Genomic DNA, 25,875 nt, shown 5'->3' with positions numbered 1-25,875 from the left:
TTTCAGATTGGCTTCTTTCACTTAGAACATGCATTAGAAGTTCCTCCATGTCTTTTCATGGCTTAACAGCTCACTTTTTATTCCATTGTCTGCATGCACCACAGTTCATTCATCCATTCACCTCCTGAGGGACATCTTGGTTGCTTCCAAGTTTTGCAATTATGAATAAAGCTGCTAGAAACATCCAGCGCAGGTTTTTGTGTGTGGACGTAAGTTTTCAACTCAAATATTTGAGTAAAACCAAGGAGCATGATTGCTGGATCATACGGTAAGAGTATGTTTAGTTTTATAAGAAACCACCACACTGTCTTTCAAAGTGGCTGTACTGTTTTGCGTTCCCATCAGCATCGAATGAGAGCTCCTGGTGCTCCACATCCTCGCCAGCATTTGGCGTTGTCAGGGTTCTGGGTTTTGGCCATTCTATTCGGTGTCTAGTTGTATCTCACTGATGTTTTCATTTGCACTTCCCTGATGACATATGACGTACAGCATTTCTCACATGCTTATTTGCTGTTTGTACATCTTCTTTAGTGAGGTGTCTGTTTAGATCTTTTATCCATTTGTTAATTGAGTTGTTTTTTATTGCGGAGTTTTAAGAATTCTTGGTATATTTTGGATAACAAACCTTTATCAGTTAAGTCTTTTGCAAATATTTTCTCTTTCTGTGGCTTTTTTTCCTCATTCTCTTGAATAATTTATATTTTCCTAGAAAATACCTTCAATTCTTTTAGTACAAGTGTTTACTCTTGTCCTCTGTATCTGCACTAAATTCACCTTCTTGGGTGTCTGCTCAACATACAGCTGGGTGCTGGGCATTCACTGGTTAAGTACCTAGGCTGATTCCCAAGAACATGAACATTCTCCATTGGGGGAGCTACCCTTCATCATGATGCAACAACACTACGGTTTGGGTAGGATTCACACACATCCAGCATCTAGATTAGTCCAACCAATGTAATTAATTCACTAATTCCCCCCGGATGTTTGGGGGCCTATAGTCCCTGCTCGTGGCAGCCACGTTGGGACCAAAAGGAAACCAGCCTGAGGGTAAAATCTACAGAGAAGCGCAGAGCTGAGAGTGAGGGAGAAAAAGTGAGCTGGAGCCCTGAGCAAACTATGCCTGAAGCCTGTCTAATTCAAGATCTTCGAGTTTTTGCCAGCTCTTTTATTTTAATTTTTTGGTAATTAAGTAATTTTTTTTTGTTTTTAAAGTTTCAGACCTTCAGAAAGTTACAAGAATAATACAAAGAACTTCTTCATACTCTACATTCCGAATCTCCAATTGTTAACATTTTACTCCACTTCTCTCCCTCTTTTTTTTCCTGCCCATAACCTCTAAATACCCTAGTGTGTAGCTAGTCAGTCTCCTACGTTGGAATGATTCCTCCAATCAAGAAATGAACATTGATACCAATCTCCCATCCAGTCCATAGATCTCCTTCAAATTTCACCAACTATCCCACGAATCGCTTTTTCTTTTTCGCCCAGGATCCTGTTCAAGATCACACATTGTGTTTATTGTCCCGTCTCCTCGGTCTCCTTCCATCCAGAACGGTTCCTCGGCTGTTCCCTGTCTCTCCTGCCTTGAGAGTTTTAAGAGTACGGGACTTTCACTCCACAGGATGATCTCAACCTCAGGCCACTCGGGGTGTGCACACGTGTAGACCCGGCACTATGTTCTTGCAATTAACTACAGAGATGCCTGCTGAGCTCTTCTCCGTGCATCGCACCAGGAGGCCCACTATGTCCGCATCCCACCCCTCAAAATTCATATAAAATTCACCATTTTAAAGTGTATACTTCAGTGGTTTTTAGTGTATTCACTATTTTGTGCAAATCCCACCACTACCGAATTCCAGAATAGTTCCATCTCCCCAAAAAGAAACTCCATCCCTACTAGCAGTCCGTCCCATTGCCCCCTCTCGGCATCCCTTGGCAACCACTAATCCACTCTCTGTCTCTATGCATTTGGCCATTTTGGACATTTCGCATAATGGAATCATACAACATGTTGCCTCCTGTGCCTGGCTTCTTTCATTTAGCATGTTTTCAAGGTTCATCCATGTTGTAGCATGAGTCAGCACTTAATTCTCTTTTATAACTAAATAATACCCTACTGTATGGACAAACCATATTTTGTTCATCCATTGCTCAGCTGATAGAAAGTTGGTTTGTTTCCTCTTTTTGGAGACTGTGAATACTGCTGCTATGAATATTCACGTACAACTTCATTCACTTTTGTTTCGATACCGCCTGGTACGGTGCCTGGCACACAGTCGGTACTCAATAAACGTTTGCTGAATGAAAGAAAAGTCCAGCTCATTTTCCTAAAGGGCTCCTCCTCCATGCGGCATAGAGGCAATGCTTCCATAACAAACAACAGCTGTCCTCAGTTGCCTATTAATGCCTGCCTCATTGCGTTCAGTGTCTCTGAACAGAAGGTGTTCCAGTGTCTCCGGGAGACTCTTCCATGTTGTCCGAGCTTCACCAAGAGAGTAATATAGCCCTTTACGGCCTGTCATTCCTCACAAAGAGCAGGGGAATGCTTCCACTAATTTCTACTACAAAAGCATTTACTTCTCTTTTATCCTTTCTATGCTGCTCTATCCTACAACCTTTCCTCTTGCCCTGTCAGCCCTGCCCTTTCTTCCCAAATGCCAGGCTGAATTTCAGTGCCATATACTTCAGTATGTTCCTGCCTTCCCTATCGTGAGCTCCGACTCCCCAAGCGGGCTCACGTCCTACACCGTCAGCATCAATGGCGTCCCAGCCGTCTTACCCCTCAGTTCCCTTCCTCATGCCCTAGACTTAGTATCGGGTCTTCGACATCAAGGGGGACCATCTAGAATAGCACAGCCCACAAGAAATATGGGAGCCACACACAGAACTTAAAATCAGTAGATTCAGCTCTCAAGACACTCCAAACATGCTCAAACATTTTCCAATAGCTAAACCAATCACGAATTTTTAAATTTAAATGTGTCTTAATTAAAATTAAAATTCTGTTCCTGAGTCACACTAGTCACATTTCAAGTGCTCAATAGCCACATGTGGCTAGTGGCTACCACGGAAGAACTCACAATTCTAGAAAACAAACTAAACATCAAGAACAATAGCCACAGGACAAATTAAGACACATATCAAACTATCTGCAACCCAGAACGAAACAGGGACATTAAAAAACCCCTAAATACTAAGGACTGTGGGCCCTAGTCTTTGTTCATCCAGCAAGCATTTATTAACTACCTTCTATGAGCATGTCATCGGCCTTACCGTGAGAGGGGACACAAATAGCCTGGGAGAGACACGTCAAATTTCATTTACTAAGTACAGAATGAATTCAAGGCAACTCGAAATTAAGCCTCAAATAGTGTAGAAGAGGCTAATTCCAGCATTCTAATGGCTGTGCTTCAAAATTTCACTTGCAAGTCAAACACACTGCACATAAAACGCATTTCCCCACAGTGGCAGTTAGTAGAGCATGGTGAGGTGTTTAAGTTGGCTCCTAAAAGTTGATTTGATCTACAATAAAACTGAAATATTACAAAGTTACCATTTTGTTTAAGTCTAAAATCAAACTATGAGTCCCTGTATTTCCAACAGCTAACATTTAAACAACTATAGCCAAACATGTTTTTAATGGACACACAGTCCTTAAGGCCTTCAGCATGGTTGACCAGGCTTAAAGTTCAGCCTTATTTGAGCCACTAAAAGTCTAAAAGGAGGAATAAGCTGGAATGCTGACCTCAAAGCCAGATGCACTGTGGGCCTAGGCTGACGAGTGATCTTCAGCCCAAAGAGGAAACTCTAGTTTCAGACTTTCTTCCTCTCGGAGTCAAAATACTTTCCCTCTGATCAAGAGGTGAGATGAAGAGGAAAACAGAAGTCCTGACAACAGATGGGGGATCTGGATTCCTAGGTGGGGATGAGCAAGTAAGGGATGCCACAACATAAAGGGAGAGGCAGGATAGAGCAGAGCGAGTCTAACAGAGGGTGGATGGACCCGCCAGGTATGTGTGAATGGGCTTGGACAGCACCACCTGCCACGGGGCCACTGCAGGAAAGGGTGACTCCCCCAAGAGCCCAGCGCCCCCATACGGCAGCCAGCCACCCAGGAGCCAACAGGCCAACATACTCTGCCTTGGGGGATGAAGCTGTCCCCTGAACATGCACAAGGAGGCACTAGGTGAGGGAGCTAGGAGGGGGAATATAGTCACAAGAGCAGCCAGTCTGCCAGCGGCTCCTGAGCCCACACACAGCCAAGCATTTTAAACCAACACAGGGTCTAGCGGCAAATCTAGATTTTAAAAGTTAACGCTAACATTTAAAAACTGGAAGATTACCAACAAAATTCCAGCTGTCTAGCTTATTTTATGTATGAAATGAGATCTGGCCACCTGTGACAGTCCCTCAAGGCAACGCTCTTCTGGAGCTGAGCTGCAGCCGCTCTCTGGACAGCGCTTGTGCTCCCAGCTTGCTACTCCCTAAGCTTCCCCCTGCCCAGGTCCTCCGCAGCCTGTGCTAGCCTGACCCCTGGAGGCATCTGAGTTTTCTGTCCTCCCGTTAGCCCCGTGGAGCTTCACTTCTTCACCCAGGATGTGACTACAGCAGTGTCCAGCCTGGGTTAGATGCACGGGGAATGCAGCCTCAGAGCAGGGGTTCACTGAGTGCCCCGAAGGCAGCTGAGAAGGGGTGTGGGTGGGCGAGGCCCGGGACCAGGGGCTCAGGGAAGTGTCCCCAAGAAATGCTGTGTCTTCTGACTCCAAAGTTGCACCCTGACCTCCTGCCCGTCTCCCACTCCCTCATGCATCACTACAGCCGGGTGTTCCACAAACCCTGGGCATGCTGGGGCCATGACCCTGGGGTCAGCACCAAGGGCACCAGCAAGAGGCACCCATCCAATGCTCCATCTCCAGCAGCTCAGAGAGCACAGCGCCACAGTGAGGAGGCCACTGCCAGACCCACTTATAGTGAGAAACTGAGCCTCCAACTGAGCCTCCAAAGGGACAAGGGACTGGTCCAAGGTCACGTAGACTTGAAAGGCTTAGAAGCCAGGTCTGCCGGTCTCTCACACATGCAGACAGGCCAGCCTCAGGTGATGACAACCAGGTGACCTAAGCACAGAGCGGGCTGTGTGTGTCATGGCGGGGGTGGGGGTACTGAACAGGCCGGCTGAGGAACAGATGCCCAGAGGGCAGAGTCTCCCAGCGTGGGGGCACTGTTGTCTGGAGAGCAGAGGAAAGGCGCTCCTGCTGGAGGACCAGCTCGTGCTAAGGCCTGGAGGTGCTGCCGGATGAGAAACACGGCTTGTACGTGACAGAGGGGGACTCCGGAAGCCGCCACCCTCATGTGTGGAGGCCCCTGGACTCCCACTCCTCCCGGCTTGAACCCCACCCTGGCAGCTCTGTCTCCATCTAAGTCTCTGTCTCCCCTCTTTCTGCTGCCCCGAGGCCCAGCCCCTGAGCCGGCTCCTCCTCAGCATCCTGTGCTTTCCACATTGTCCTGTCTTGGTTCAGGCACCACAGATGCATTCCCTCCCTTGAAGTGATAATTAAGTTTCTCATTACTGAGGAACACCCTCATGACCTGTCTTCAGAGTTTAAAAAGAATTAACATTGAAAGAAAATCAATTGATAAGGGTCAAAATGAGCACAGGGTGATAAGGTCGCTCAGTTCCTGGGAATGAGGAGCCCTGGTCCAGGAGGGAGAGAGGAGGTGAACTTGACCCCCATGAGGCCCGTGGGTAATCCTCTCGTGTATTCAGGGTTTCAGCCATCATCCCATGTCTGAACCCATTTCTGCATCTGGCCCAGAGCCCCCCGAGGGCTCACAGGCTGGAGAGCTCATCAGAGTGTGATCACAGCACTGAGAGCCCAGGTGAGGCCCGAGGGGCTGCAGGAGGGGTGGGGATCAAGAACGGCTTCATGGAGGAGACGAGTTCTGAGCTGGGTCTCCAAGGACCAGCCATCATCTAGCCAGGGCCTGGCACCAGGCAGGAACCAAGTCCATGAGGAGCGAATGAGTGAGTGAACGAATGAACAGGCACCCACCTAACAGACAGAAGGAGGGGCAGCCAGCCCAAGCCGAGGCTGAGATGCAGGGCTCCTGGGGAAAGTGGAGAGGGGCTGCCATGGGTGCCCACCTCGCCCCCTTATGGCCGTCCTGACGCCACAATAGCCATTCTCTGCCCTCTCGGGAGCCCTGGTCTGCGCTCTGCTCTGCGAAGCTGCTCACCATTTCCAACCACACCTGCCTGTGTCACCTCTGCGTCCCCATCTGTAAGTGTAGCAGCCATTTGGCGGTTTGTGGAGAGGGGGAGGTCAGTGTGCAGCCCAAGGCTGAAGACAGGAGGGAGAAGGTCACAGGGTTCCCAAGGCAGTGCATCCAGGGGGTTGGCACATCGGCAAGGCAGGGGGTGGAGGAGTCCGCTGGTGGGGGCTCCCTCACCCAGAGGGACTTCATGGAGAGGATGCAGACATGGGGCAAGGGCTGAACTCCGTTTAGGTCAAGCTGACTTCACGAAGCTCAAGGACACTCAGAGAGACAAGTCTAGGGGGAAGTGGAAGTGGGGGTGAAGGTGCAACAGAGGGTCAGGGTCGGAGCTCGAGACCCAGATGAGATGGGGCAGTGGAGGGGCTGGAGGACAGCGAGGATATTCATCCAGTGGGGTCGTTAAGAGGAAGACCACTGTGTTGATTTCACAGCCTCCTGATGCCTAATACAGCTGGGCCCAGGGAGGCCATTCAATGAACACATACTGACTTCACCCAAATTCACCCGGTTCTACATTAAATCATAGAATAGAATAGAATTTGCTGAACTCAGGTTAACTAGCTAGAAAGGTGAGAGCAAGGATTATAAACAAAAGCGAAATTCAGATTCGAGACAAAACTAACACTCCACACTAATAACTAAGACTCTCTAAGTTGTAGCCCACTGTGGCCTCAGGGCCTTTGCACTTGTTGGTCTTGCAGCCTAGAACACTCTACCCTCTGCATTGCTTACTCCCTAAAGATCTTGAGAAATTTGCTCAAGTCCTTCCTCACTTTTTCACCATGGTACATACTCCCGCCTGGCTTTGTGTATATTTTACTTACTTTTTCTCAGCCCCTACTAGGCTGGCAGCTGTATGAGACTGGAGACCTCAGCCTGCTTCTCCCACTGCTGCCCGGTGTCCGGAGCTGGCCCAGCAGCATTAGGGCCTCACTGACTTGCGCTAGTGAGTGAACGCTGCAGATTACAAAGGAGCACGCTTCCAGGAGTGCTAAGCGTTATCTGTTCATTCGCTGTCCATGGAGCCCTGCTCTGTGCCCAGCCCTGACTCAGGCTGGAGGCACGGACAGACAGCAGTGAAGGAGATGAGACAAACTCTGCTGCACCCATGGAGCCATCACAGAGGGGGACAAACATTGAGCAGAGCACAGCAGGTTAGATGGCAGAAGTGCCACAGAGGAAAAGCAGGGCCGGGGAAGCAGGAGGGGGGGATGGGGGCAGTGGTGGGAGGAGACGAGAGAGGGGGAGGCCCAGATGGTGCAGGGCCTGGGGGCTCCTGTGAGGACCTTCCTCTGGGTGGGGAGAGTCATGGTGGGTGCTGAGCAAGGGGCCGGGCCCTGAACGCTGTGAGGGGAATGGGGTGGGTGATGGCAGGGGACTGGGGTGGGGACGCTGTCGCTGTAGACGGAGCAGGCAGGGAAGGCTCCTCAGGTGACATTTGAGCTGAGCCTTGTCTGGACCATGTGTCTAGCTTCTGTAACCTGATGCTTTAACATCTGTCCTGCGTGCACATGCGGACACGCCTTGTTCTGAATCCGATCAATTCGGCCTCCTGCCTCCCTCGTCATGCCAACCCGCCACCCCAGGGAGAACCCTCCTTCTTGGGCCCATTTTTCAAATACAAACCAACCAATCCAGTGTCCATCCACACCCCAACTACCTCCTCTATTGGACATGTGTAGTCGAGGCCGCTACCACCTGCCTTTGTCCCCCAGGGTGGGTATCAGACAACTGGGACAGCCTCGTGCCCCAAAGCCTGTGAAGTTATTTAGACCAGCCGGTCCTGAGCCTGCTCACCCTGCCTTACTGTTCCTTCCTCCAGAAACCACAGGAAAAGCTCCTCCTGCCCACAGTGTCCCCCGCTCCCTCTGCCTCCTGACCACCCTGGGCCTTCCCCGTGGGGGCCTGTGTGCTGTGGGGTGGCCCCTTTGGGAACTATGAGCAACAAACTATCTTGTCAATGGCATCATCTCCTCATCTGTTGGCCTTCCCGAACCTCCAGATTTCCATTAATACATTCTATTTTAAACCGGCCCTACAAGATATTTTGCAGACACTAAGCTTAAACAAATGAAGAACAAATATCTTTTACAAGGGTAGTTTTTACTTCAAAGTATCTTTTTGGGGTTCAGGCAACAACACCACTCTCTCAGTAACTTTAAGAAGCTCCCAGCAGCCCGCCACCGGCCCTGGGTGGGGCCAGAGGGAGAGATTGACCTTGCCCCCTCACGCTGCCCAGCATGGAGGAGGTTGCCACGGCATGTGACCTCTGGGCCCCCTGGAATGTTGCTGGTGCTGTGGGTGGAGGGGAAGGCCCCAGGCCCATGCAGGGGGGTTGGGCTGGGGGTGGCGGTCCTGGACTCCAGGCCGGGTAGGACCCTGCCAGGTTCTTTGGCCTTCAGCTCTGATTCCGCGTTCCCCTCAGGCAGCTGATGCTGGTTTGCAGCCCTGCAGAGCCAGGCGGGAAAGCCAGGTTTGATGCGATGGCGTCTCCCTGCGCACGCAGATGCCTTCAGCTGCACCGAGTAGGTGAGGGAGAAGCTACGGCTGCTGGGGTCCATGGGAGGCACATAAGGTCTTACGAGGATGCTGTGGCCCACCACCCGCGGTTTCTTGTCACTAAGCATTAAGTACGTGGCCATGAGGGAGTCATATCGCTTGTTTCGTAAAGAGTCTTCTATCCTGTCCTGCTGAAACCCCATGCTCAGCATTACACTCATTACCCAGGGATCCCTGGTGTCAAAGGGCAGCTCCTTGTAGGGCCGAAGTTTCTCTTGCCCCATGTTCACCCAGCGGTCCTTCAGGATTTGCTTGGCAGTTATTCTTTTTTGTGGGTGGAGGGTGAGCATTTTGCCAAGGAGGTTCCTGCACTCCCAGGACAGGAACATCGGCAGCGGGAACCTCCCACTCAGCACCCGCCTGCGCACCGTCGCCAGGTCACACCCCCAGAACGGCGGGGCCCCGGTGAGCAGGAAGAACAGCACCACGCCCAGGCTCCACACGTCCGCCGGGGGCCCGGCGTAGGCTCGGCCCTGCAAGGTCTCCGGGGCCGCGTACCAGGGGCTCCCGCACTGGGTGCTCAGCTCCTGGCCCAGGAACACGGCGCTGCTGCCGAAGCCCGACAGCTTCACGTTGCCCTCGCCGTCCAGAAGGACGTGCTCCAGCCGCAGGTCCCGGTGCACCACGCCCTTCCGGTGGCAGTACTCCAGGGCCGAGGCAAGCTGCCGAAACTTCCCTCTGGCCTCGTCCTCCGCCATGGGGCCGCTCTTCCGGATGTGGTCCAGCAGGTCTCCTCCGCTCACGAGCTCGCTGACGATGCAGGACGTCTCCTCTGTGGCCACGACCTCCAGCAGCTTGAGCACGTTCGGGTGGCGCACGGTCTTCAGGCTCTGGACCTCGCAGTGCAGCGCCTTTGCTCTGGAGGCGCTCTTCCCACTCCTCTCCACCATCTTAACCGCCACCTCGGTCCCGGTGGGCAGGTGCCGGGCCAGCTTCACCTTGCAGTAGCTGCTCTGCCCGATGGTCTTTAGCAGCTTGTAACTGGCTACATGGGTCTTACTGTTGCCAGAGGTGGCCGCCAGGCCCAAAGACATGGTGACCTGAAACTAACGCTAACTAACACTACTCCCTACTTACTAATTAGGCTAATAAACAAAAGTAACTAACTCTAATGATTCTAAGAAGGGCACCTATACTAACTAACTATAGTAACAAACAATAAAAACTATAAGAAATACGTTAACTATGCTATCTACACTAACAATACAAACTATACTAACTGCACTAATACTAAAAGTACTAACCAAAAAATTTAAAGAAAATGGGAGAAACAACAAAAACAAAGAAAAAAATTAAAATGAGGAAAGAATGAAGAAAAATGGAGAAGAAGAAAAATGGAGAAAAAGAAAAAAGGGAAAAGTAAAAAGAAAAATTAGAAAGACAAAAAGAATAAAAAATGAGAAAAATAAAAAGAAAATAAATAAAAATTAAAAAACAAAAAGAACAGAGAAAAATAAAACAATCAAAAATCAAAAACAAAAATGAGAAAAATAGAAAAAAGTGAGAAAGGAGAACCAAGAAAAATAAAAAAGAAAATAATAAATAAAAATGAAAAAAGAAACAAAGAAAAATAGAGAAAAAGTAAAAACTGAGAGAAAGGAAAAGAAAAATGAGAAAAAGACAAAAAGAATAAAAAAATGAGAAAGGAGAACAAAGAAAAATCAAAAAGGAAATAAAAATGAAAAAAGAAAAAACTGTAGATGAAAAAATAAACAAAATGGGGGAAAAAATCGGAGAAAACAAGCTGGGTGCGGTCTACCAACAGGTCACCAAAACAGCTGCCTGGGCAAAAGACCGAAAACCTAACCCCACCCAGAGGCTGATATAGGTTTTCATCAATTCCATCATAGTGGCTCCTTATGAGGTCAGAGCAAGAAAGGCACCAGGCATGGCTGGGGATAGACTCCAGTGGTTGGCTCACTTTTTGGTCTCAAGACCCCTTTACTCTTAAGAAAAAGGACCCCAAAGAGTTTTTTACTTGTGTGGGATATTAGAGAGTGGTGTTTCCTTTATTAGCAATTAAAATCTGTAGGATGCTTCAATGGCCTTTTCACTTCTAATTTAAAAATATGTAATCATATTTGGCTTTTAAAGACCTCATAACGACTAGACTTCAAATATTCAATTCCTTTTCCTTAAATTCTGATTTATCTGAAAATGATCCTACAACTTAACTGATAGTATAATACTATAGGAAAATGTTCTGTTGCATAAGACATGCGAAGGGACAACATTAACGTTCACAGAGCTGAGAAGAAGAGAGCTTTCCTCCTATTTTCCCAGTTAGATCAGGAGCTGATTTCTCACCAGAAACCTTGGAGGCCAGAGGGCATGGGCTGACGTACTCAAAGTGCAGAAGGAAAAAGAATCCAACCAAGAATCCTATATCTGGCAGAACTGTCCTTAAAACATGAGGGAGGAATTAAGACATTCCCATAGAACCCACGGCTGAGAGAGTGCTGTAAGCCAGACCTGCCTCCAGCAAGGGGAGTCCTTCAGGCTGAAAGGAAACCACAGGGGACCGTAACTTGACACCTTATGCAGAAATAAAGGTCTCTGGTCCAAGTAAGTATGCTGACTCCAGTGGAGAGGGTCCCAATTGAGTTGAACTGTCAGGGAATTGTCAGATGTCAGGGAATTGCTGGTGGTGTGGAAACACTTTGCCCCCCTATCCACACATCAGAAGTGGGTACTAGGATTCTAACCAGGTGAGCTCACAGTGTGCAAACCCACCATGCACACACTTATTACAGAAGCACTGTGCAGTGTGTGTTGTAGTCTATAAAAACATTGAGAACAATAATCTGAAAGGGGGAAGAAGGAGGGGGGTAGATGATACGAGATTAGCTAGGAGCTGACAATTGCTGGAACTGGGCACATGGGGGGAGTAGTCATTATACTGTTTTTCCTACTTTCGTGTCTCTCTGGTTTTCCACAAGAAAAAACTGAAGAAAAACACAAAAGTGAGTGAATTTGGATACCTGCACTCCTGGACTCCTGCTAAGTGCCAGGTGGGGAGCAGGCACGTGATGCACCGTGGCTTCTGTGAGGTCGGCTCAGAGAGGCTGGAGAGACCATCCTCCTCTCACAGCCACACTGCAGAGCTGGTCCGATCAGATCTGTGGTCACGATCACGGCACCCCTTCTCTGGGTGACAGCCACATCAGAGCATGTGATCAAAGCCATGGACCCCACGCCAGAAAAAAGCACACACTCCACTGCAAGTCTGGCCATGGAGAGTCCTGTGCACTGGCCACAGAGCAATGTCCAGCAATTGAGACAGCTGGCCCTGACTGTCCCAGCTTTGGGGTACTCCACCGTGTCTTAACTATTTGGGGTGGTGCAGGCTTGGAGAAAGAGCCAGGCAATATGCACTTCAAGGACATGAAGATCTTTAGCCCAGGATGTGAGCCCAACATAAAAGGTGGCATGTTTCCCACCGCACACGGCCGAGAGAAGACGAGGCCTGTGTGGTCAGCAGGGGCAGGCGTGGGGGAAATGGGAGCAGGGGTCAAAGGGCACATGCTGCAGTTAGGAGGATGAGTCAGTCTAGAGAGCTAACGTGCAGCAGTAATAACACTGCTGTCTCATGCACTGGAAAGTTGCTGAGAATGTATTTCAGGTGTTTGCACCAAGAAAAAAAAGACAATTATGTGAGGAGATGTACATGTTAATTAGCTTTACTGTAGCAACCACTTCACTATGTATCGGAGTACCAAAACATGTTGTACATCTTAAATATGTATAATTTTTATTCTCTTCCCAAAAAGACAAGGTCTGTGGTAGGAATGGCCAGTAGCTGTACCTGGACTCTGTGATTTCTACGATGGAAGGAATGACACTCCTGCCAGGTTCAGGCCTAACCTTGAAAAAGACTGGCAAGTGGCACTTTCTCTCTCTTAGGAACCAGCCATGATGCTGTGAAGAAGCCCACGTGGCCACATGGCAGAGGACCAAGGCCCCTGGCCATCAGCCCCCCTGAGCTCCCAGCTTGTCAGCCAGCACCAACTTGCCAGCATTGTGAGCAAGGCCTCAGCTGATGTCACAGAGGGCGGAGAGGAGCTGTCCCCCTGGGCCCAGCCCAAAAGGAAATCGTGAGTGAATAAATGATGATTCTCATTTTAAAGCACTAACATTGGGGGTGGATTGTTACACAACGACAGATGACCACAACACCCCTCCCCCCTTGCTCCATGCAGGCTCCAGTTCCTCAAAGGCCCCGAAACCCCCATTACTGAGTGAATGTTTGTGTCCTCCCCAAATTCCTCTGTTGAAACCCTAACCCCCAGGGTGGCTGTAGCTGGAGACTGGGCCTGTGAGGAGGTGCTAGGGGCTAAATGAGGCCATGAGGGTGGGGCCCTAGCTCGGTAGGACCAGTGCCCTGACAAGAAGAAGGGACGAGAGCATGATCTCTCCACCACGTGAGGCCCTGGGGAGAAGGCGCCAGCCAGGAGGACGAGTCCCCCCAGGAACCCGCCCTGCCAGATGCTGATCTGGGGCCTGCAGCCTCCAGAACTGTAGGAAAATGAACTTCTGTTGTTCATGCAGCCGTCTATGGCACTCTGTTGTGGCAGCCAAGCTGACAGATGCCCCCAGCCTCAAAGCCCCTGCCCACCCCTGCTCCTGCCTGGAAAGCTCCATGGACTTAATGCCTGCCATTGTCCCTCTCAGCAGCCGCGGCTCTACGCAGCGGCATCACTGACCGCCCTCCACACCCTCGGCCAGGCCTCCGCCATCCATCCCTCTCTGAGCAGCCGGCTGCTCTCCTCTCCACCCAGGCTGTTCTGCAGCTGATCCTCCTGGAGGACGCTGCACCTCCCTGAACTCCGCACAGGACCTGCGCACACGTGCTCTGGTTTAGGAAAGACAGTGGCACTGCCCAGGAAGGTCAGAGCACCTTTGGACCCAGAAGTTCTGCTCCCAGGTATAAATGCCAGTGAAGAGTGGGACATGGCCTAGGGTGGTGTGCTCTCGGAGCCCCAAGCTGGAATGGGCCTGCATGTCTCAATGGGACAATGGTTGAATATGGCCCATCCACACAAGGGACACAAAACAGCCACCAGAATGCAGGTACCCTGGCCGCCCCCAGCAGCCGAGTGAGTCACCCAGGCAGCCAGGCTGCAAACGGGGTGCACATTGCAATTTACGTAAAGGAGAAAAATGGGGAAAATGCAACGCCTCAGCTGAACGTGCCCCTGGGGAGTGAGACTATGAGGCTGAGGAGGGACACGACTGTCACAAAGTCAGGGCACTGACAGTCACCCCAGGGAGAGGGGCTGTTGTCAGGGGGGATACAAGTGCTTCTGGGCTGCTAGCAATATCCCATCTACTGACACAGGTGGTGAATACAGACATCTCCACGACATGAATCTTTAAACTGTACACACACACATACACATATGTATGCGTATACACTGTGTGTCTTCTGTGTGTCTATATCATAATTTTCAAAAGGAAAAAAAATGAGCAATTGTCCAACAAAGTGACGGATTACTATTTCAAAAGGAGAAGAGAGCCCCCACTTTGCTCCTCCCACATCCAGGCCCCTTGTCACAGGTGGACGCCCCCAGCCTCCCCTGCCAGCGCCCAACCCCCCAGCCCCGCCCTGAGAACTTGCCAACAGCAAATAAGATCCAAAGCAGGGAGTTCCCAGCGATGTGTGCTCCAGCTGCCTGAATGGAAACCCCTTGTTCTAGAAGGACATTGGACGCCCTGTCCAGCAATTCCAAGTGGGCATCGGTGCCCACCACAAAGCCCCCTGTGCTGGCAGGTGATGGAAGACTGGAATGGCCAGCAGAAACTTGTGCTGTCTCCTTGCTCCAGGGGACAGGGACAAGGAGCAGACAGCTCTCTGTCAGCGGGACGACTCTCCAAGGCCATTCTCAGGAAGCCTGAAGGAAAGCAAGCTGTGGACGGGGAGGAAGGGTCATCTGGGAACAACGGGAGAGGGTGTTTGTCCTCGCTTTCTTCTCCATTTCATCACAGCTGTGCGGGAGGAAAGCAGGCAGGGCAGGGTGTGTGTGCATATGTGTGAGTGTGTGCGTGTGCATGTGCATACCTCAACCTTCATCTCCATCTCCATCTCTCCTGGAGGAAGCCAGATCCCCTACATGTGAGCGGCCCTGTGGAGGGGCCCACATGGTGAGGACTTGACGCCTCCTGCTGCCAGCCACACACGGGAGATTACAGGTAGATTTCCAGCCCTGGGATGAGGTGGCCACAGCTGACATCCTCACTGACCCCACGAGAGCCCTGAGTCAGAGCTGCCCAGCCATGCTGCCCCTGGGATCCTGACCCACAGAGACCAGAAAATAAACACTTACTGCAGTAGCTGCTCAGTGTAGGGGTCATTTGTCACCCAGCAGGAGAGAGACCCCTCCTCAGAGCCTCTCCACTATCCCCCCGCTTGGCAGCCTTCACTCAGGGCCCCTGGAGCCGTCTCACGCCTGTTTTCTGTCTCTGCCTTTCTTGGTAGGAGGAAGCCCCCGTGACGACAGGGGATTTGTTAGGTTCACTGTAGGGTCCCCACATTCCAAGACAGTACAGAGGCTCCTTGACAAATGGCTGAGGTGCAGCAATGCGGCAAACCAGCAGCCCCATCACTCTGATGTCCCGTGTCTGAGAAGCCAGAATATGACAGGGAACAAGCACGAGCCCTGAGTCAGTCCTTCCTGGTCCCAGCCCCAAGCAGCATGAGTCACCCAACCTGTAGGAGCCTCGGTTTGCTAGTCTGTGGATCAAGGATGATAGTAACAGCTGGAAGTCAGGCCAGTGTGCACTGTGGAGGCTAGGGGCTCTGAGAGCCAGTGCTCCTGGGACAAAGAGGGAGCTTCCTGCTGTCCCCTATTATAGCACAATAGATAACTGAGCCTTCAAGGGGCCTTCGGAGGGTGAAGGTACAACTGATCATGTTGTTCACTCTTATTTCACTTCTCTGGTGGACCCTGCAGGCTGATTCACTCAACACACTCAATGTGTGCCGAGCCCCTCCTTCTGTGCTTGGCTGCATGGGAGTCTCTGGAAAAAACTGAAACCTGCATCTCCCTGACTCCCTTGCAGCCAGGGTTCTGCCAGTGGCCTCAGCTCCTCTGGACAGATGCCTGCCTGAGGTTTAAAAGGTGGAAGTGAGCCCCCCAAGGTGGTGGAGGATGGGGCTCCTGGCTGGCAGGGGACAGAGGGTCCAGTTCTCCCACAGCAGCACGCTCCAGTGTCTGGGCCTGAGCATCACAGGCAGTGGGGTTTCCACGGCAACAGTCGAGGGCGGGCTTACTGATTGTCCAGGTGAATGTTAGTGTTGTCCGTGGCCATGGGGCATCCAAGCTTGGTCCCCTGGTGGTCCTGGCATCTCAGTCCTAGCACCCATGAACAGATTCCCCTCTGCTCGAACCAGAAAGAATGGATTCTGTCGTCTGCAACTAATCACTGAGACAGGCACAAGTTCAGATTCTGAAATCACCTCTATTGTTTGTCTCGTGTGAAAAAAATACAGGAAAGTTTAAGAAAAATAAGTAAAAATCTTCTATAATCCCACTGCCTGGAAGTAATCACTGTAATATTTTTGCATGTTTCCTTCCGGACTTTGCATTCTATCCGTTTTGTTATGGGGTCAAAATGACGGTTTATATCATCCTATGCGAGCTTTGCTCACTCAGCAGGGAGTGTAAAAGCGTCCCAGTCACCTTGTCCACGAGGCCTGCAGCAGCTTTCTAAACTAAGTCAGTTTCCTCTTTACCCACTCTTACTTTTTTTAAACCATATTCTAGAGGTATAATCGACATGCAAAAGCTGTGCATATTTAACACACACAATTTGATGACTTTGGAGATGAGTATTCATCTGTGAAAGCATCACCACCATCTATGCCATGAACGTATCCATCACCTCCAGAAGTTTCCTCCACCCTTTTTATTTATTATTGTGTGTGTGTGTGATAAGAATATCTAACATAAGGTTTACCCTCTGAGCAAAGTTTTAAATACAACACCCAGCACTAGTACCCAGAGGCACAGTAGCTCACCAGGACATGCTCACCTTGAGTAACTGACACTGTACCCTTTGACTGATACCTCTCCATTTCCCCTTGCCCCAGCCCCTGGCAACCACCACTCTACTCTCTTCTTCTGTAAGTCTGACTGTTTTACATGCCTCCAGTAAGTGGTATTACGTAGTATTTCTCCTTCTATGTCTGCCTTCCTTCACTTAGCATAACGTCTTCTAGACTCACCCAAGCTGTTAGAATGGCACGATTTCCTTCTTTTTTCAAGGATGAATAATATTCCATTGTGTGTGGCTAGTGGCTACCATGTGGGAACTCACAGTTCTAAAAAACAAACTAAACATCAAGAACAATTGCCCCAGGAGAAATTAAGGCAAATATCAAACGATCTGCAACCCAGAACAAAATAGGGACATTAAAAAAGCCCTAAATATTAAGGACTGTGGGCCTTATTCTTCGTTCATCCAACAAGCATTTATTAACTACCTTCTCTGAGCATGTCATGGGCCTCAACATCGGAGAGGACACAAACAGCCCGGGAGAGGCACGTCATATTTCATTTACTAATTACAGAATGAATTCAAGGCACTCAAAATTAAGCCTCAAATAGCGTAGAGAAGGCTAACTCCAGCCTCTAGTGGCTGTGCTTCAAAATTCCACTTGCAAGTCAAACACACTGCACATAAAATGCATTTCCCCACAGCGGCAGTTTGTAGAGCATGGTTAGGTGTTTAAATTGGCTCCTAAAAGTTGACTGGACCCATAATAAAACTGAAATATTACAGAGTTTCAATTTTAAGTCTAAAATCAAAACCATGAGTTTTGTTTTTCCAACAGCGTAACATTTGAATAAACATACTCAAACATGTTTTTAATGGACACACGGTCCTTAAGGCCTTCAGCATGGCTGACCAGGCTTAAAGCTCAGCCTTATTTAAGCCACTGAAAGTCTAAAAGGAGGAATAAGCTGGAATGCTGACCTCAAAGCCAGATGCACTGTGGGCCTAGGCTGACGAGTGATCTTCAGCCCCAAAGAGGAAACTCTATTTTCAGACTTTCTTCCTCTCGGAGTCAAAATACTTTCCCTCTGATCAAGAGGTGAGATGAAGAGGAAAACAGAAGTCCTGACAACAGATGGGGGATCTGGATTCCTAGGTGGGGATGAGCAAGTAAGGAATGCCACAACATAAAGGGAGAGGCAGGATACAGCAGAGTGAGTCCCAGAGCCAGCAGGGGGCCAGCCTTGCTTGACTGGGGAAGGGAAGGCAGAGGGACTAAGAGTAAGAATAACGGGGCTGGAGGGAGGGTTGGTGCTAGGGGTACTGAGTATTTAGGGACAAGGAGAACTGAAAGGAGAGGCTCAGGATAGCATCCTCATTTGAATCTAAAGGTCCCATTTAAGGGCATTTGAGAACAGAAAACTGCTGCTGCTAATGATGATGGTGATAATGGTGATGACAGACAGCACCTAAGAGTTGACATTTACCATTTTCTACATAAGACAAACTGTTCAAAGTTATTCACATATATACTGTTATGTAATCCTCATTTAAGGGGAAAGGTCTCCATGCAGTGGAGAGTTCTGAACAGAACCCTGAGGAAAGAGTCGGAGAGCCAGAAAGGAGGGGAGGGGACTTGCCAAAGAAGGAAAACAAAACACACTTGTTGGCACTTTAACTTTATCCAATATACTCTGTCAGTTTTAACAACCATTCCTTTCTTATTTGGTCTCAGACCAAATAACTAAGACTACACCTGTCTTTCTAAAACCAAGGGCCAGACTCTCACTGGAGGCTCAAACAATATTTGTAGATAACGATAATGACACGCTTTTAGAGCCCAACAAACCTGAGTTCAAGTCACAGTCTGAGGCTCTTAATAGTTCTTAACCGTTAGTAGTTGACCTTGGGCAAATTATTTTTTAACCCTTCTGAATGCTGTCTTTATCATTCTCACAAAGGAGAATGAGCTAAAAAAACTATCAAAATGTCCTAAGTATCCACTTGCCCACCTCTCACAAACCCACTTTCTCCTTGCCAGAAAGCTCCACAGAAAGCAAAATAATCCCTCTCCCAAAAAAGCAAAAACAAAAAATCCTCATCACACACCTACCCTCTTCTGAGAAATCAGGAGAACTCAGCATGACCCACCAACAGGAACTAAGATTGGTACTGCGACACTGTGCCCCTTTCTCACCCTCCAAATGTGAGAGGAGTCACAAACAGAAGCTGTGCCCTGCTCCCTTCCGTAAAGAAAGCCCAGCCTGACTCTGGCCTCAAACTGCACCAACCACTCCTGAGGATGCAGAGGATGTCTCGAATTTACCCAGCCCTCCCAAGGTGATAACAGCTACCATCTACCATGCACGCAAAAGATCCAGTTTGAAACTGAGGATTTCAAAACAAAGTATCGAAATAGCGTCAGCATGGTCTCCGTGAGGTGGGTCATTTACCAACTCTCTGACTCCTTTTCACTCCCAGGAACATTGGAGGATCCATGATATTGGAAAAAATGGGGGTATGAACAATACAAACTAACAAACAGCACAACATTCCCCTAAGTCCTCTGGCTCTGGAACATGTGACATTCACAGAGGTTGTCTCTCCAGCTCTGGGTCACCCAGAGCAGTGCAGCCTCATCTACTCACTTGCAGCTTGGGCTTGGCTAGAAAGACCCCATCACGGTGCCCATGGCGTGCAACCGTCTAGCTGCACAGGGCCCCCACAGGCAGAAGGGCCCCACACTTGGTTGTTGTTGCTGTCTTGAAATTCTTGACAATTAATCATTATTAATAATTCTTAACAAGGGGCCCTGCATTTTCATTTATATTGGGTCCCATAAATTACGTAGCTGCTCTGGTACTGCCTGACTCAGAAGAGGAGTTCAATTCACAGCAGCAACTTGTCAGCTGTGGGGGCAGCCAACACACCAGGTGGCTTAGGGTCAGAACTAACAACTAGTTAGAAAACACACTAGTTTTCAACCTTGGGAAGGAAGGACTTGACCCCACACTACTCCCTCAAAAACAAAAACAAAGTGGTGATTGCAATTCCATTTGAAAGATGGAATAATTAAGCCAGTTAAGCCTAATTTCCGCTGGTTCTATTACCCCAGAGGGGGAAGCCATCGGGTGCTCACTTAGGGAGACACTAGGTGGTAGTGCTGTTAGTTCCAGCCACCCAAGGAGGGTTGGGTTAGGAGGCAGCGCACAGCAACCACTTCCAGCATAAAGGAAGAAGCACAAGGAGGCACACTCACATCAAGGAGTCAGTCACCCTAAGTAGAAAACGCAGGACATGAATGAAGGTCAATACCCAGGGTCAACCAAAAATTCAGTGAGGAGAAGCACTTCCGTGTGTGTGTTTTACAGAAAAACTGAGCATCTAAGACTTACTTTTTTAAAAATTAGAGACTTTTTTAAGAAGTAACAAACCACTTCTAAATTCTTTCTTCTGGTTAGGACAATTCTTCACAGGAAACCAAAACTCTTATTCTAACACTTAAACAAGTAAAACTGCTATAACTGCTTTCAATTCTTTAGTTTATCTAAAGATTTCAACAAATGGCGGGGGCACGAAGTGCAGACCCTCCCCCCGCTGCTGCAAATGCCCCGAACACCCCAACCCCCAAGGAAGGCACAGCCAGGGCTCCCTGTTACGCCCGCAATTCCAGAGAGGAATTTCAAAGGTCAGGTCTCTAGCACCATCAGGAAACTTGGGTAACAACTTGAGAGAGAAAAGCCCCTGATGCTGGAAATCTAGGGCCAAAAACAGCAAACTCAATCAGGTAAAAGTCAACCAAGTTAATTGCAATGAAGCAATTCAAATTAGCTTTTCTTTCCAATGGTTCTATAAAACAGACACTTTAGACAGGGTCCCATTCATTACCTGCCATATTCCAAAAGTGTAGCATGGATTCGAGATTCTTCATCAAGCAGCTCCTCTGCTCCCTGCTGGCGTTTGTATTTCCGACGGGGCTTGTAAACATCCTAAGAAGTGGAGGAGACAGGGCAGTTACTGCCTGTGAGAAGGCTCCCCTCCTGAGCTGGCTGCCAGATGCGTCCAGTCAGGCAGGGAGCGAGCCCTTCCCCATCACGGCGAGTGCGCAGCTCTCCTGCGGGTCCACAGGGCGCACTCAGGGTCACTGCCTTCAAGGAGTCTGCTCCTTTGACTTCCGTACAGGTAGAAGTATTTCCATCCAATCTATTGTGTGCCAACTTTGTTTCAACTTGATGGGTTTTTTTGGTCCTATGACATATTCATATTTTATGTAGTCAAAGATATTAATCATTTTTTATCTTACTTCCTATCCTAGGGATTGTGAAAAAAATTCTGGTATCTTACTTTTGTAATTTAGATTTAGCTCTTTCATCCATCCAGGTTTTCTTTTTTTTGGTACAGTGAAATGTAGGGATATTTTTTCAGAATGGAAAATTAAGAATCCCAGCATTATCACTGTAATAGTCATTCTTCCCTGATTTGAAATGGCATGCATATTTAACATATGCCAATATTATCCTCTTCAATTGCTCTTGCTTTATGAGTCTCTATCATGTCTCCACTGTCCTTTTTCAAATTTCCTGACTATTCTTACACATTTTCTCTTCCAAATGAATCACAGCATCAGCTTGTCAAGTTCATTATGGAAAGCTATTGTTTTGATTAGTATCACCTCTAATTTATAGGTTTCTTCGGGAAGAACCAACATCTTTATAATATTGAGTGTTGCACTGAGAAACAAGGTTTCTCTCTCTATTGAAATCTTTTTTATTCCTTAATAAAATTTTCCAGAAAAAACACAAATTTTGCACAGTCACTACATATCCAGACCTTTCCACCACCCAGAGTGGCAAACCAGTTCAACAATCACAGACATATATATGTTAACGCAGAATCCTTAAAAAAAAGTCCTGAAATGGCAAAGGAGATGTCAATTCTTAGGCTCTAATACAAGAAAAGGAGAGTGAATACAAATCCTTCAGAGATACATATCATGTTGTATAAAAGTGTTTCGAGGTTTATCCTCAAAAAAATGTATGAAAACATAAAATGCGCTATAAATTTTCACTGACTTTTTAAATTACTAGAGTGTGATTTAGTTATAAATGCAGAAGAAAATATAGATCTATTTTGTGTAGGCCACCTTCTGAAACTATATATCTACATATATATCTACATATACATCTCTTTTATATATATATCTTTTCTCTTTCTCTCTCTCCCTATCTTCTAAACAAACCATACGGCATGTAACAGGTGCTCAATTAATGTTGGTCTTCACCTCCAGATAACCTGGTTTGTCATTCTACCCCAAATAAATGTCCTTGTTGACTGCCAAGCTAGCAGTCAAATAATACCTTAGTAATATTTTCTCAAGGCTCTGGGTACAACTAGGCAGCTGTTTACACAACCAAGGTATTCCATTTCTTTCTGGACCTTTTCTTCTCCACCACAGAGTTCAACACATCTAATCTTTACCCGGACAACACCAAGACAAGTGTTATTGTTAGGCTTCTCCAGATTGTGGCATTTTTATTCAAATAAGAATTGTTCCCCCCTTGATAATTCTAGTTAATTTTATTATTTTACTTTTTATTATGAAAAGTTTCAAACATACAGAAAAACATTTGTTCTACAACACATACTACAGAATCTCAACAATTTTGTAGAAAACGAATGGAAAAGAGTCTGCGATGATGCTGAAGGTTGTTCTTATAATTGCTGCCACAAACATTCCCTAGTTTGCTGCTAGTGTCTACATGAACAGGAAACTATAAATAACATAAAACAGATTTATAGGGAAAGGAAAATATAATTAACCCATATGATGTCACTTACTGTGTATGGTTTAATTTCCATTGAGCTCGACTACTGTAGCAGTGCCATATAATTGAGCTTAACTGCTATCTTCCTTAGTTACCACAGTCAATGAGCTAAGACAGGAAACTGGATTCTTCCAAAGAAGACTGACTCCAAAACGAGAGCATACTGACACCAACAGCTACAAAGACCTTCCATTCTGGCAAACAATGACAACGTTGGCCTTTATGTAATCACTCCTTATACTTTAAAGCACCCCATATGCACCTCACCTTTTGCATTTTATAATTACTCTATGAAGTACAGGCAAGGCAGATGCTGTTACCTCCACGTTACTACTGAAGAAGCAGAGATTAAATAATTTGTCCAGGATCTCTAGAATAGTATCAAGCATAGCCCTAGGTACCCTGGCTGCCAGTCCCAAGGTTTTTCCACTACACTAACTTGCCTCTGGTGGGCATTCTAGTCCCCCACCAGCCATTTCCGCTGAGCCCCCTCACAAGACTCACTGCACAAGGTGAGGCTGCCACATGGATCGTTACAAGGGTTTGCTTAGGGACCTAAATGTTATAGAGGTTTCCAGGCCAACTGTAAAAGAACTACTGCCGAGTCACCCTTCGAAGCAATAGGAGGCAGGAACACTGATGTCTAGTCCCATCTCTGCCACTAACTAGCTCTATGACCTTGGGAAAGGCAGCTCCTCTCATTGGGCCTATTTCTTCATCTGTAAAATGAAGGTTGGACTAACAGATCTTGAAGGATACTCCCAGTCTCTCATTCTTCATGTTCTTTTGATCCTGCAAAGATACTGATGTGGTAACATAATTCCATCAATAATTTAAAGTCTGTGATTAATTAAAAAAATGCTTTACACTTGATTGTGTTTTTAAAAAAGAAACAGAATCAACTTATCTTTTGCCATTGATAGTGGGAGCAATGGTAATGGCAAGCATTTATTGAACGCTGGGTCTGTGCCAGGTGTACACTGCTCTCTATGTGCTGCTCATTTGATCCTCACACCTACGAAGGTAGCTATCCTTGTTTTCCTTGTACAGATGATGAAACAGGCACAGAGAGGTTAGACAGCTTGCCCGTGGGGACAAAGGCGGTAAATGATAGAGGCAGGATCACTCCAGAACTGGGACTCTGCAAGGTGTTTGATACCCCAACTTTGACCACACGTCATGGTGGGTTCTGATCATTTGTCTCAGTAGATGCTAAAGGACACATGCATGGGATTAAAAAATTAAGGGGAGTCCTTTGTGAAGCAGAGATTCTTGCACTGTGAGAGTCACACATCTCTATTTAGCAGGTTCACCGGTGAGAGCAACTGCTCTGAATCACATCCAAACACCACGGTGAGGGAGTAGCAGAGCACAGCGCCACGGCAGTGTCTGTGGCAAAGCCCTGACTGCTGCCCCTCACAACTCCTTTATGACCTAAAGGAGCAGGCAGTGAAACAGTCACTACAAACTGGGCATCCTACACTCCAAAGCTCCAGTGGGCCAGACCACACCCAACCCGGCAGGAAGCCACACTCCTGAGTTGCCTCCACTGACCTTAACAGCTCACTGTCACAGGGCTCAACAGGCCAAACCCATAACAGACACACCTCAGCCCGTGAGCCCCGTGAACAAACTGGCTTCCACCTAAAGGGGCTCCACAGACGTTTCCACCACCAAGGGCAAAGTCCTGAAAGATCCCATGAGAAAAAGTTATAACTGAGACAAATACATTTGTTTGCTTTTTCATTCTCACATTAATAAAACAACAACAAACAGAACAAAGCCCCTGGGGACTGAGTGAAGGAAATGATGAGAGATGGACGGACGGCGATCATTTCTGAAGAGAGGAACATGTCTATAGACAGGAAAGTTAGCTGGGGAGGCAGACTTCTCCAGACACCCCAAGCCTTAATTCTTTTCTCTTCTCTTTTACATGAGCCCTGCAGGCATGTCTTCTGCTCTGAGGTCCAGCACAAGTCCCGCCTCGGGTCTCCTTGAGTCTGTACCAAACAGTATAACTTAGTAAATAAGAATCAGGTCACTGCATTATATATATGAGCCACAGACGGCTTCTGGATGTTGGCTCCTAGGTTTATTTCTTCACAGCAGTCTGAGACCTGTTGGCTCAAAAGCCTGCCAGTGCCAAACTCAAATTTTTACACAGCCAATTGTCTTAAACATGGCCCAAATAAGCAGACTCTTAGCCACTTACAGTCTGGGTACATTGCATACTCTGTGAAACTGCACCTAGCACGTGCTAACCATGCAGGATAAGTCCTGGGTCAATAAAGAACCCAAGCCCTTCAGACACCTCTAACCCAGAGACTTCCCTTTGTGCTGCTGGGCAATATCACCTAGACACTGAAACTTCCTCTGTGATACCCCCTGGGTGAGTCCCTTCTTCTCTTCCCCTTCTGGATGGTGGCCCCTGTGCCTAAGCCTCTGGATGGCCACACGTTGTGAGAGACTCCCTCACCGCGCATGCAAACCTGTCAAAGCACAGCCCAAATAAAGCTTGTGTGCGCTACTGCCACCTTGTGGTCCCCAAACCCCGAATCTCTTACTGGAATGTCCCTGCTTTTACTCCAGCTCCTGGAATGTGGTCTGGCACACAGTGAGTGCTCAATTACTATTACCGAATGGGAGCCTGGCCCGGTGGCCGAAAAGTTAAGTTCGCGTGCTCTGCTTCATTGGCCCAGGTTTTGCTGGTTCGGGTCTTGGGTGCGGCCCTAGCACTGCTCATCAAGCCGTGCTGAGGCGGCGTCCTACAAAGCAGAACCAGAATGACCTACAACTAGAATGTACAACTATGTACTGGGGGGCTTTGGCGAGAAGAAGAAGAAGAAGAAAAGACTGGCAACAGATGTTAGCTCAGATGTCAATCTTAAAACATATATATTATTGAATGAATACATGGGGTCAGACAGATAAGGTTTTAGTCCCTGCTCCAATACTCACTACCTGTCTGATTTAGGGCGAGTTATTTTAACCTCTGGTTTTCTATCTGTAAAACAGGTATAAGTAAAGTTATTGTGAGGATTAATCAATCAATATACTTAACGGTATCTGACAAATAATAAAGGATAAGACATATATTTTTTGCATATTTTTATCAGACATCTGCTGAATGAAGAGGCCCTCCTCACAGAATGCCCTACGGAAGAACACAGTGGAGGAGTAATTTTAAATGACCTGGTTTCTTAGATGATCCAGTAAGTTCAGC

The 25,875-nt window shown here is 47.9% G+C and overlaps 1 protein-coding gene across 7 annotated transcripts in view; it reads right to left on the bottom strand.

The window, feature by feature from the left end:
- Positions 1-25,875, bottom strand: part of LOC106781936 (coiled-coil domain-containing protein 93-like) — an 88,959-nt gene that overhangs the window by 16,084 nt on the left and 47,000 nt on the right. For 2 of the 7 annotated variants that reach the window (XM_070240735.1, XM_070240736.1), the window contains exons 6-7: positions 20,716-20,816; positions 18,491-20,585 (exon numbers count right to left, since the gene is read on the bottom strand). In XM_070240735.1, coding sequence (XP_070096836.1) covers positions 20,534-20,585; positions 20,716-20,816 — 153 coding nt within the window. In that variant the 3' untranslated portion in view covers positions 18,491-20,533. Of the gene's footprint in view, positions 1-17,283; positions 20,586-20,715; positions 20,817-25,875 lie in introns of those variants that run through there. The other 5 variants (XM_070240739.1, XM_023622802.2, XM_070240738.1 and 2 more) reach the window with 4 other exon arrangements.

Source organism: Equus caballus, chromosome 18, assembly GCF_041296265.1.
Source record: "Equus caballus isolate H_3958 breed thoroughbred chromosome 18, TB-T2T, whole genome shotgun sequence".
NCBI classification, from domain to species: domain Eukaryota; kingdom Metazoa; phylum Chordata; class Mammalia; order Perissodactyla; family Equidae; genus Equus; species Equus caballus.
This window is presented reverse-complemented; position numbering and strand designations above follow the sequence as displayed.